The 13,072-nt window shown below is 46.6% G+C and overlaps 1 protein-coding gene across 1 annotated transcript; it reads left to right on the forward strand.

The window, feature by feature from the left end:
- Positions 1 to 2,714: 2,714 nt before the first annotated feature.
- LOC109733536 (uncharacterized) lies at positions 2,715 to 12,862 on the forward strand. The gene is made up of 3 exons (XM_040389369.2): positions 2,715 to 5,295; positions 5,447 to 5,676; positions 12,224 to 12,862. The coding sequence occupies exons 1-3, from the start codon at positions 5,076 to 5,078 to the stop codon at positions 12,860 to 12,862; spliced, it is 1,089 nt and encodes a 362-aa protein (XP_040245303.1). The 5' UTR covers positions 2,715 to 5,075.
- Positions 12,863 to 13,072: the final 210 nt, after the last annotated feature.

Raw genomic sequence — 13,072 nt, forward strand, 5'->3', positions numbered from 1 at the left:
ATACAAGATGGTACTTGCCTAAGGATCTTGAGGTGAAAGACATGCCATTATCAGAGTGAACGATAGGATGGTACAAACAAGAAATTGCCGTAGGGAGGAGAATGACATATATGATGGTACGAGCACAACTAGAATTACAAGGACGATTGAACCACTGAGACAGAAGAACGGAAGACTTATCAAGCCGGTAGATGATACCATAATTATAAAATATGAAGTGACCACCAGTATAAGCACCCAAGGGGTAAGAAGTCACAGGAGGCCCCAACCTTAATCTCTTTTAAGGGTGATAGCAACCTACAACACAAGAGACCTAGAGAAATAAGGATAGTTCCGGGAGGCATCGCACACCTCAACCAGACCCCAGTAATAGGGAAGCCTTGAGAAATAGAGCTACCAGCCATAAAATTATCTTGAAGACAGTAAAAACTGCTAAAGATTGAAGGACCCAAGGATGCAAGAGATATTGACTTTGCTCAGACAACATACCCTTGACATGGAAATGGAATTTAAGAGAACCCCAAACCCCGACCTTTCTTTCTAGCCTTTCCAGATCTCGGGACGAGATCTCTTTCAAGGGGGGTAGTTTATTACATCCCCAATTTTTCCCAAATCTGGTATGTTAAAATTTTCATAAAGAATTAATTTTTTTCTAGGAAATGCCTGTGGTTGCCTAGTAATGCTTATGATTGACTTTGAATTGTTTGATTGTTTGCCTAGGAGGATGAAAATCCAAAAGCAACCAGAGAAAGCCCTAGCAAGCTTTGGTATGAACCAATGTTGAGGATATTGCTTATCGTTAGCGTCTCGGTCAGCCGGGATTAGAGATTAATCAGAAATCGATCGATTAATTGATTTTATCGGTCGACTATTAATTGGCCATTTTGCAAATCTTAGGTTCACAATACTAAAATATGCTATATTCAACACCAAAACAATAGTGCACAGAAGTGTTACCTTGATTCCTAGCCTTTGAATCCTCATATAATGACAAACTAAATAGGACAATAGTACATATTGCATAACTAGGCCCACAAAACACAAATAAACATAGTTTTTGCAAACATAATGTTTGGAATAGGTGCGATATATCGGTAGATTCCTGATAAATCGCTTGTCAGAGTGATAATTGGCCCAAATGATAAACGGTGAAGATAAGAAATAATCTTATCGTTCACCCCATGAGTAGCGATAAATCGGACGATAAATCGCTGAATCGGAAGATTTTTTGAATAGTGGTACGAACCCAACCATTGAGAGTATTATTTGGGTAAAAGTTTTCTTGATAAGCCCCAAGTAATATTCAAAGCCAATTAAATTCCCAAAAGGACTGAGTTGGATTCATTGAAAACAAAAAATCAAAAGAGAATTATTAAAAATGGTTTTGCATTTTTTTGGCAGGAAATGAAAGTCCATGGGTCCAAAAGATGACCTTGACCCTCTTCCTATTTTCTAAAACGAATTTGAAACATATTTGGTTTTGAAACCCAATTCAAATTCAAAAGGGAAAATATAAGTGCAGTGACCCAGCCAGGAAGAAAAGCGAGACCTCGAATCAAGGTGTGCTGGGCAAATTATTCTGCAGCTCACGATACCTGGAAATAACCTTCGTTATTCATCGGAGGTACCTTGCTCTGACGGCTTGGGGTCAAGCCGCTCCTCAAGGGGTGGGGAGTGTTATGCAGTGACCTAGGCCTGACAGACGGCCCAAGGCTTCTCGCCGTTGTTGACAACTAGACCGGTCCTGGCGTGCGACTTGTGCCAAGAAAGGACCTGGACCAGTAGAAGATAAATAGGTGCTCCCATGGTGAACAGTAAATTCAAAAGAAAAATACTAAAAAATAAAAAAATCTATCTTTATTGCATGGAAAAAGCTTAGGTGCGCGAGGTCCGCTCCAATTCTTAGCTCATTTGGACACCTTAGTAGCTCTTGGCGAAAATGACAAATTTGGGGTTGTGAAATAGTTTACTGTTCATCTACTGTTCTAACTCGATTTGTCTTTTTTGCTGAGAGCTACTCATAGGTCCAAGTGATCAAAATTTGGAGCGGACTTCACGCACCAAATCATCTTCCATGCAAAAAAAAGGATTTGTTTATTTTGTTAGTATTTATTTTGAATTTTCTCTTGACCGGGTGTAGATGAGTTCAGGCTCAGAAATGGATATTCGTAATATAGATTACATTTGATATTACATGTAAATTTGATCCGAGGTCATCTATACGAATATAAAAAGACCCAATGGGGCACATCCAATTAATTTCGACCATCAAATCATGTCAATTCAACGACCTAGATTGCTTTAATGTCGAGCGTTCAACACGTTTAGCGTGCAGTTAATTTCATACCAAATATAATACTAATTATATAATAACACGCAAATAATATCCTACTTAATATCCGCATGCATTTAATATACTTCCAAATTAACGTGCATTACACGTACATATTGACTAGTTTTCTTGAAAAAGTTGCTTAAATATTTCGGTTCTTGTTTGCCAATAACACGATGAAACAGCGGTCCGACCGATGTAAACCTGAACCAGCAGTCTTATTTTTTATTCTTCTCAGGTTCAACACGTCTCGCAAACAAATTATACAAAATCTGAAAGGAAGAAATAAAATGGAAGGAAAGAAACAAAATGGATGTGGCTGGTTAGATTGGAAATCAAACAAATCGCATTGAATTACAACTAAAATCACAGTAACAAAGAAAACATAATGATGAAAAGGCAACAGCACGTAAGAATGAGTCAGGTGTGGAACCTGTCCAGAAGCCATGGTTGCAATTGGGTGTAACGCACACGGCCCCGAGCATTTCCAACCCGAAAATCCCAGACGAATGAGCACTGCGAACCTACAAGGAAGGTGGACCGTACCGGCGCTGAGGCAGTCGCACAGCATAATCTCGCCGACGGCAGATTACAATTGATTTGCCGGTTCGTTTTTTTTCTTTCACTTTTTAGTACATTTCCGTAACCCACCTACCTGTCAGTAATTCATATTCCTACCCTAAAAATAAACCCAAATGCTACCTACCACCACCCTCTCCTCTTCCTCTAAAGCCTAGGCGGCGTCGACAAAATTGCGTCGGCGTGGACAGTGTGGGTGCGGAGATCGGCGGGGGTGCCGGTAGTAACCAAGAAGAGGCCTCCTTCCCCCTCAACTTCTCCGAGCGACCCCCCCCGGCCCCGTGTCGCTCCCCCGCGGGGCGGCCCGGGCACGAAACCCTAGCCGCCGGAGCCCGCACAACCAAGAGCCCCTCCCCGCCGCCGCCGCCGGGCAAAGCCCGCGCGGCGTGAGCGGCGGCGGACCTCTTCCTCCCTCTCGCCTGGAGCATGAGCTGCGCGGGGCTGCTCAACTGGGCCGAGGGGCGCGAGCACAGCGCGGCGCGCTCTGGTGGCTGGGCATCGCACCCTGATGCGCTGGAGGCTGGGCGGCACGCGCTTCGTGGAGGGCCGCCGTTTCCGCGTTGGTCGGCGCCTTGCGGGCTCCCGCGGATCTGGTGCGCCGCGGTTGCGGCGTGGGCAGGGCTGTCCACTGGGCGCGGGGCTGCGCGATGGCGTGCGCGGGAGTTGCGGGAGAGCTGAGCTCCCGGGCGTGGCGAGCAGGTGGCGTTCCCGATCTGGACGGACCTGTTCGCGTGTTGGGCCTCCCCGGTGCAGATCTGGCGGGGTGGCCGGCCGGCGACCTCCTGTGGGCGCGTCCTGGGGGTGAGATGTCTAGCAGCGCTCGGGCGCCATGGAGGTGATCTGCTGGAAGAGCTGGCTGGGTCCTGGGTTTGGGCGGGTGAGGCTGCCGGCGAAAGCCGTACTCCGGCTGCGGCCGGAGCCGTCGATGGCGGTGCCTACGGGCTCCGTCCCCTTGTTGGAGGCATCGATGTTGCAGTCCTCTCCTTCCCTTGCTCGACATGCTTCAGGGGAAACCCTAGATCTGGTCTCCCGGGTCGGATGATGACGACGCCATTGGCTATGCCCGGCATCGTGTTTCCTCTCGAGGACTAAGTGTTTCCTCTCGAGGACATCGTCTTGGAGCTAGACTCGGTCAGAGGGACTAAGTGTTCATGGAGGTGGTTGGCGACGGCTTATGTGACATCTCCATGAGAGCAGCAGAAGCACCCTTCACATGCAAGGTGCGCTAGGCAAGTTATGTCTGCCAATCTCGTGGGATTGAAGCGGCATATGTTTGCTCTTTCGGACATAGCGTTCCTCTTCGATGTCGTCGAGTTTTGTGGAGATGCTTGTGGCAGCCTGGATTGACATGACGGTTTTTGGTGTGCACTTTGGTAGCAGCGAAGGCGCTCGAGTACCCGGCCGGGTGTGTTGTGGGGTGTTCGCCTTTCTGGCGTGTTGTATGTTTTGTGGTGCTTGGCGTTGCTTAGGTTTTCGCCTGGTTTCCCTTGATAAACCGAGCAATCATTTCTTTCTTCTTTTTTAGCACTCGTCTTATGCGGTGCATTCCTCCTCTGGGGGTGTTACTTGTAATACCTCTTCTGATCAATGAATTTGGTAGCTCTCCTGCCAACATTCTAAAAAAAAAACTTCTCCGAGCGACTCTGGGGATTCAGCCATGTCCATCACGACGGACGAGGACCACGCCGGATGGACATTCGGCGACAGCGCCAGCGGCAGTGACGAGGAAGAGGAATGTAAGACAAACCCCGTAATCGATATTTCACTTGATTTGTGTTTCCTCGCGGCTTTGCTTAGTTATGGATCATTGCTCCCGATTTAACATACAGCAAAGAGAAAAATGATTCAGAAACAATAATAACATCTTGCTGAATTAGTTATACAGACTTGCCCTATAATCGAAAATAAAATCGTGTTTTTGAACATGAGGTCCGTGCTTAACTTGAAGATATTGGGCACACACCCTTAATATGAATGTGGATTTTTTTTTCAGGTATACTGAGTGTAGCCTAGTCAATCACAGTTGGTTTCTCTGCAATGCTTTCTGTAGTGATTCATCTAGGGATTTTTAGCCTTGTACATTTAGCTTCCATGTCAGTAAGGGATGTACGGATTGTGCAAGTCCACATCCTAGACAAAGTTCTTACTTGATTTCACTATTTCGATGATTTTGCATGTAGGGACAAACCGACCTTTTACAGTTGACGATTTTCCAAGGGTTAGTTATGACCGTGGTGAACAGACTTATAGAATCTATGCGAATCCTGATTTTCTTCTTCGTGGCCCTGCGCCACTCTCTCTTTTCCGTGCATACAATGACCCCCTTGTTGATAAAGAGAGGGATTGGTTTTGTGAAGAGTATGAACTCCATGACGAGTCTGAAAGTACGTTTCTGTTGTTAAATAATCTACTACTTTCTGTTGCCGCGCTGCCATACATCATATTATCCTCTGTCACTGATTATGTAGTATCTTTTTTTACCCCAATTATATAGTATCTCAGTATAATTGCACGGTTCATCTATTGAATATGCAGTCACTGTTAACGATGTTGGGATCAATGATTGCTCAAATAGCTGTGATCGATCTACAATGGTCTTGGTGCAGTTCTTTGATCTTAAAATCGTTGGCTATCACCATACCCAGCCTGGACCTGCCAAAATATTTGGTTTTTTCGCAGCACGGGATCGGATCAAACCCCTGCGCAACTATGTCTACAAGCGCGAGATTGATAATTATGAAGCTGTGGCTGTGAATCGGAAAATGGTAATTTGGTTTACAGGCTTGCAACTTTCTGCTCGGACCTTTTTTCGTTCTGAAAGTATAAGATAATTGCATCATGTCAATTGTCAAAGCTCCAGATAGGCATTGTTTTTGTAAGTTTGTGATAAACATCTTAACAGGGCCCTGGAATTAGTTTATTTCCTCGCATAATCCGTGCTGCAACAAACTAGTTGAGTTAGAGGGCCACCACCCCACCCTGAATTCACATGAGGTGCAGTTTCAGTGCTACTAGGCATGAGGAGGAGGAGGAGAAAGTTAGCCTTGATGGGCAGGTGGTACCTCAAAATGACACTTTTCGATATTTGGGGTCAATACTGCAGAAGGATGGTGATATCGATGAAGATGTGAAGGTGTCCTTCATCATAAGGAGGACACCTTTCGATATTTGGGGTCAATGCTGCAGAAGGATGGTGATATCTATAAAGATGTGAGCCATCGAGTCAAAGTTGGATGGATGAAGTGACGTCAAGCTTCTGGCGTTCTCTGTCATAACAGAGTGCCACAAAAGCTAAAAGGCAGGTTCTGTAGGATGGCGATTTGACTTACGATGTTATATGGCGCTGAATGTTGGCCAACTAAAAGGCGACATGTCCAATAGCTAGCTGTAGCAGAGATGCGCATGTTGAGATGGATATGTGGTCACGCAAGAAAGGGTCGATGATCATGTACAACATCGTCTGAGATGGTTTGCGCATGTACAACGCAGGCCTCCAAAAGCGCTAGTGGTGCGTAGCAGACAGTTAAGGCATGTTGATAATCTTAAGAGTGGTCAGGGTAGACCAAACTTGACAAGGGAGGAGTCCGTAAAAAGTGGAAGCTAGCTGTCCACCTGCCAGAACCATGACTTGGTTTCGATATCTTATGGGTTTCAACTCTAGCCTACCCCAACTTGCTTGTGACCGAAAGGATTTGTTGTTGTTGCTATTCCTTATTCATAGGAAAAGTAGGGGAAAGCATAGAATAGGACATTTTCATTTGGTGACACTATTCATCCATTTGGTTCAAATGAAGGACACATAGGAAAATGAAGGGATTTTCACATTTGGATTGAGTTTCAAAGGAAAAACAAAGGCATTTTACAATCTACTCAAGCCTCTTTTATGCTTTGATATGTAGAAAGAGCAAGGCAAATTCCATAGGTTAACCATTTAATCTTACCTTGGGAGAATCTACTACAGACATAATCTAGTTACTGAAAATTAAATAAAGTAAATGACAATATTCTTCTCTGCTTTATTGATACAGGGGGTCAGCCACTTTATATAATAGACAAGACTTGACCAACAAGCCGGTAAATGTAGTCGAACTCTAATACAGTCTCTAAACTACTGGACTCTTTCCTAACAAAGTTGCTTAATCAACTTGGACTCTAATTAAGGGATAATACTCCATGTCGGATGGGCCGGACCACATAACTACCGAACTCATGCTTTAGCCAATTCATCTAGAATTCCAAACAAGAGATCTCGAGTTTGACCCTACTAACATAGTGTTAAAAATAATGATATTTGTGGCCTACATTGATCCCAGGCTAAGGGCTAAACCAACCTAGATGTGGAGGGGAGTGTTAAAATATGTTGCCCACCTCTCTCCATCAGTTCAGACTTTTGGATAAATTGGCTGGAGCATGAACACGATATGACATTTCCCCTTCCCTTGAAAAACAACTTGTTTGCAAGTTGTCGGTTGTCAATTGCCTCCCAAGGGACCTTGGGTGCTACCAGTTGTGGTGGTCGTAGTCGTTAGCCTCGATGAATAAGAGCCGCGTGCACCAATGACCATGAACATAAATCTCGTTGCAGTTGAAGCAAAGGCCCTGGCAACGATGTCCTGCCAACTCAGGGGTGAGGCGCCGAACCTGCCATCGCGGGGTTGGCCCTGGAGTGGTTGACAACCGAACAAGTGCTAGCGGTGCTGGCGGGGAAGGTATTTTGGCTGCATTCACCCCGGGAGAATCGGAGTGGCACGAGGGACTTATAGGCCCAGAAAAGCTCGTCTGGTGATGTTGGAGTAAAATGTCGTTGTTCATAGGCCTTGGCAAAGGAGATGAGGGTGTGGAGGCCAGATAGTCGTACTGTGTTCCAGCTCGACAGGATCCCCATTGGAGATGTACCGAAAGTTCTTTGGCATGCCTCTCTCATCCTCAATGATCATGTTGTGCAAGATGATGGAACATGTCATTATTTTCCATAGAACCTCTGGCTTCCAATACTCGGAATAATGGCAAAGCGCTTTTGAAGCACACCGAAAGCTTTCTCAATATCCTTTCTTTTGGACTCTTGACGCATTGCATAGTGGGATATCTTGTTGCCTTTAGGATGCTAGATTGTCTTCACCAAATGTGGCCCATGGAGGATAGATGACATTTGCAAGGTAGTAGCCCATCGCGTACTGACGGCCATTGATAACATAGTTGCAAGGAGGAGCATCTCTGGCAACAAGCCTTGCGTACAATGCTGATCTAGAAAGCACATTCAAGTCATTATGAGAGCCATGCAAGACAAAAAAAGAATGTCAAATCCATAGATCCTCCGATGCAACTGCCTCAAGAATGATGGTTGGATCTTTGGAGTGCCCTTTGTACCGACCTCTCAATCCCGTAGGACAATTCTTCCATGTGCAATGCATGCAATCAATTGATCCAAGCATCCTTGGCAATCCTCGTTCTTCACTCAATCCAAGAGTCTCTGCTCTTTACTCAACCCAAGAGTCTCCGTGTCTTCATCATTGGGTACCCTCAAGTACTCTGGTCCATGGATCTCAATGACGGCTTGTGTGCATCTTCGAACGGCCTCTAGGATAGAATCTTCCCCAATGCGGACATAGTTATCAATGGCGTCTACCGAACACCCATAGTCAAGCACTAGAACAACCACGACGCACTTCATCAATGGGCTTGCACATATCTCTCCCGATGCATTTCTCATATGTGTAAACCATGGATCGTGCTCCTCAGCAACTTTTGCAATGCTGAGAAAGAGACTTTGGTGCATCCAAAATCGCCGGCGAAAATACTTCTCTGGATAGGTTGAATTGGGTGCAAAGTAATCGTTCATAAGCTTGGCATGGCCTTTTGCTCTATTCCGATTGGGTGCAAAGTAATGCCGTGGCCGAACTCCGGTTTTTAGAATTTCACCAGTGTGGTCGCGATTTCGAGCCTCCTAACTCATCCTTGGGTGCTCTACGGCATCTCGGTCGTCCGCCAGTTCTGATTTGGACAAAACCGAGCTCGGTGGTGGCCTTTTTCATCCACGAGAGTGTGGCGGTTAAGGCAGCGGTGAAGATATGGGGTGGTTCTGGCTACAGCGCCAGCGGCAAGCTAATCTAACTTGGCCCAAGAAGAGCGAGTGCGGTGGCCGGCGGGGGAAAGGAAATCGGCGGAGATGACACAGGGGTGGAGAGTGTCGAGTGATATGGAGGAGCCGCACGAGAGGTATTTTCGTTGATAAGACGACAAGCTGCCTAATTTTTTTTGAGGAGTTAAACCGGCTGAGGGTTCTGCTAGGTGTGGCTTAACTCCTCAAAAGGTAATATTTTGAGTTGAACACTTTTGAAGGTTTGGCTAGAGATGCTCCAAGGATAGCATGGGAAGGCCACGGAGTCCACAGAGGCAGGGGATCGGCACAACGAAGTTGAGCATGCAACTTTTGCCAAGGTAGATAGGAAACTTCAACTTGGCAAGGCCGAACTCACCAACTTCGCCAGGGCACGACACATGCATCAACCAGACGAAGCCAGCCCTACCAACTTTGCTAAGGCACAAGGGGCGTGTTTGGTTACATTGCTGATTCAGCCTGGCCCGGCGAGCCTGGTTGAGCCGGTTTGAGGGGATGCAGGCAAAAAAACCCAGATGCACATAGTTTGGTTGCCTGCATGCCCCTAGTTGCATGAGACAACCATTTTCGACCCGGCGTTTGGTTGCCCGCATTGCATTAGGCGCACATATGACATGGTGTTTGGTTGCAACCTGCATAAGGTGTTGTCACCACTTCTAACTAGTGGCGAGCTTACCACATAGAATCTGAACATGTAGCGCCATCTACTTAAACAAATGACAGTTCATCCTAACTACTATCAAATGACAGTTCAAATTATTAAGAGCCATTGGCTTAATAGGGGATAGTTCATCGGTGTTGCTGCTACCAGATCTTCATCTTCCTCTCCTCTTCTACTTCTGCTTCTGTTGCTGCTTCTGCTGCTGCTGCTGCTGCTTCTTGTTCTTCTTCCATCTTCAAATCCTGCACTGACCTCTGTTAAGCCACATCGCCTCTGCCCACTCCAACCTTTTGTTCTTCCAAGCGTCATTGTCAAATGCCTCCAGACCATGGCCGGAGCTAACAACATCGTCAGGCACGTGTTCATCAAAGCCCCACTGGAGGATCCAGTTATGCAGAGTGCAACAAGCAAGAACTAGCTTAACCTGAGTGGAGTATGGGTGGAATGGCTTCTGATCCAGGATCTTGAACCTATTCTTCAGAGCTCCAAATGCCCTCTCAACAGTTACTCTAAGGTTGGAGTGTCTGAGATTAAACAATTCCTGTGCAGTCTTAGGATAGTTCCTACCAGAGAACTCGTTGAGATGGTACCTTGTTTTCTTGAAGGGTGGAAGAATACCCGGCCGACATGCATAGCCAGCATCTTCAAGGTAGAACTTGTCGTCGGGGATGTTGATCCCATCAGGTCGACTCATGCTGTCAGTGAGAATGTTAGCATCATGCGCTGACCCCTCCCAGCCAGCCAACACATATGTGAACTTCAGATCAAAGTCAATAGCAGCAAGCACATTCTGGCTTGTGTAGTGCTTCCTCCCCATGTATGCTGCAGACTGTGACCTAGAAACTCTGGCAGTGACATGAGTACCATCTATTGCCCCAATGCAATCCTGAAAATGGCATCACAAGCCTGTGTTAGTGCTCAACTTGAACAATACAAGCATATCAAGCCATGAAAAGTGTATATTGTCAATGCTCACCTTGAAGTATGGATACCATCTTGGGCTTCCGCGAATCTTGGGTGGAGTCTGGCCAGATGGTCTCCTGATCATCTCTCCTCTTAGCTCCCCAACAGCATAAAGCACCTGCTTGAAGTACCTAGAGATGGTCTCCATTGATCTCCTGAACGTGTTGTAAATGACCCTGAACCTCTGGTTATGGCCAACAACATGGAGGAACATGGCCACTTGCTCTTCGACACTGGTGTTGATGCTATCTTGTAACATCCCCCTGCTCCTGAAGGTCTCGACAAGCCTGGCAAATGGTGCTCTTTTCATTCTAAGCATCCACAGAGCCTCGACGTCATTGCAGTTGTAGATGTAGTTCAGATTTTGGATCTCTCCTGTTCCCGGGGAAACAATGGACCATAGCGGATCAAAGGTCTCCCAGCACGACGCACAGCTCTCTGGTGCATGAACATGACCCATGCCTGAATCACACTAATCAGTGCTGCTACCTGGATTATCAGCCTCATCCGTGCGTTCATAACCTAGTCGACCTCGACGGTTCGTTCAGTGGGAAATCGATCCTACACCTATCTTATCGGCCTAACCACTGAGCTAACAAAGGGGGGAGGGGGGTGCTGCTTACCGGCATCAGAAACGAGGATGGCGTAGGGGGAGCCATGGCACAGACTAGGTCGACCAGACGGTGGCCAACAGCAAGGGCAGCACCCGATCCGCCGCAAACGCCGCCGCCTCTTCCGCCGCCGCCGCCTATAGCGCAGATTTGAAATCGCAGCCGCCGCCGGTGGTGAGGCAGTAGGGAAGAAAGGGGGGCAGTGGCTATGGGTGAGCGAGTGAAAGGGAGGTGAGGCTAATTTGGCGCCGGGACGGCGCGCCAGATTTCCATCTCCCACCATCCCCCTCGCCCTCGCCTCGCTCCCGACCATGCGACCTCGCGCCGCACTCAGCCTGGCTCGCGAGAAACTGCCGATCCGAGCGTTTCCAGCGAGCCAGGCTCTGGGCTGCTTTGAGGAGCGTGCGATGCAGGCCCAACAGGAAAACCAGGCAACCAAACAGGCCTCTCCCTTCCTGCGCGGGCCTGGTTGGACTCGATGCGGGCAACCAAACACGCCCAAGATAGACCAGATTGGCCTGGCAAAGCTGACCCTGCCAACTTCGTCAAGGCATGGGGCTACATGCCTTTGAGGGTATGCTCGTGAATGTTCCTTTAGGGTTACGCTTAGTGAGCGGGATCTCTATAATAGCAAAGCGGGTCAGCACATTTTGCGAAAACTAATATAAAGAGAGAATAGAAAAGGGTGATCCCATCTACAATGTTTTTGGCGAGTTATCCGTAGACCGTTCAGAATGCCATCACCGTCAAGGTTGGTACACACCCTTGCACCCTTGGTGAGGCCATAGGTTGAACAGAGGGGGTATCTCAGTTTAATTATGTCGGATGTTCTCGGTGACAAAATTAATAATCTGCAGTCTAATGGTAAAATGAAAATCTCATCATCAGTTTTAAAGAGATCATTTTTCTTTCATTTCCATACACATGTAATTTAGCTAACCGTTGATCCTAATTGGCAGGGTACTGCACGTTTATCACTGGGAAGCCCTGCTCGAGGTATCAATATGACAGACCATGTGTTGTTCGAATTCAAACTTTGCATACGGATTGAAGGCCAACCAGACGAGGGGCCAAAAGAGGAGCTTCTAATTGAAGGATGTACTGAGTTGAGCAATATGTTCAGACCATCATTTGTTGAAACCCAACGTCTTTATGGAGAGAAGTGTGGATTGGACCTGAAGTTTGCCGTACTGAACAGCGCAGTTCAAGCAAAGATTGATGTTGAGATAGTTTACGCTCCTGCATGTGGCCTTATTCTGAATCTGTATGCCAAGACGAGTGGCTTCGGGAATATTATCCGCCTGTTTCGTGGACGTTCAAAAGCCGGTGGTAGATTCAGTTCTGTTGTGGGGGTTTTGATAGATAGCTACCTTGATGTTTGCGTTGAAGGGTCTTCCAGAGAGGGTCTTTGTCAGAGGTCGCCTCAAGACGGTTGTGGTCTTGATCAGAAGCTGCCCTGTTATACCTGGACAGGCAGATTTGATGCATGCTATCGTGGAACAGTGGTTGAAAAGGTGAAGTTTGATAAATTCACTACGATTTCAGTGAAAGTGACTTGGAGTATGGTCGATGAAGAATGGCGCATCCGATATGCTTAGAACGGAGCTTCTATGTTCCGGTAAGAAAAGAACTTCTATTCTAGTGTAAGCACAAAAAGGATTTGTTGCTGCGCTGCAAAACTATTTGCTACTAGTATAGTGTCTTATACTCTGTTAAATGTGAGATATTCTTTAAAACTGATAAGTGAGAGAAACTAAACTCTACTACATTTGTTTAAACGTAATCTTGTAAGTTCAACACATCAGATC

This window comes from Aegilops tauschii, chromosome 5 (genome assembly GCF_002575655.3).
Source record: "Aegilops tauschii subsp. strangulata cultivar AL8/78 chromosome 5, Aet v6.0, whole genome shotgun sequence".
Lineage (NCBI taxonomy): Eukaryota > Viridiplantae > Streptophyta > Magnoliopsida > Poales > Poaceae > Aegilops > Aegilops tauschii.

Excerpts from the sequence above, each read along its gene's own strand:
- LOC109733536 (XM_040389369.2), top strand. The coding sequence starts at position 5,076 with ATGATTTTGCATGTAGGGACAAACCGACCTTTTACAGTTGACGATTTT. Across the intron at positions 5,296-5,446 it reads ACTCCATGACGAGTCTGAAA|TCACTGTTAACGATGTTGGG; the intron begins GTACGTTTCTGT and ends TTGAATATGCAG. Across the intron at positions 5,677-12,223 it reads TGGCTGTGAATCGGAAAATG|GGTACTGCACGTTTATCACT; the intron begins GTAATTTGGTTT and ends CCTAATTGGCAG.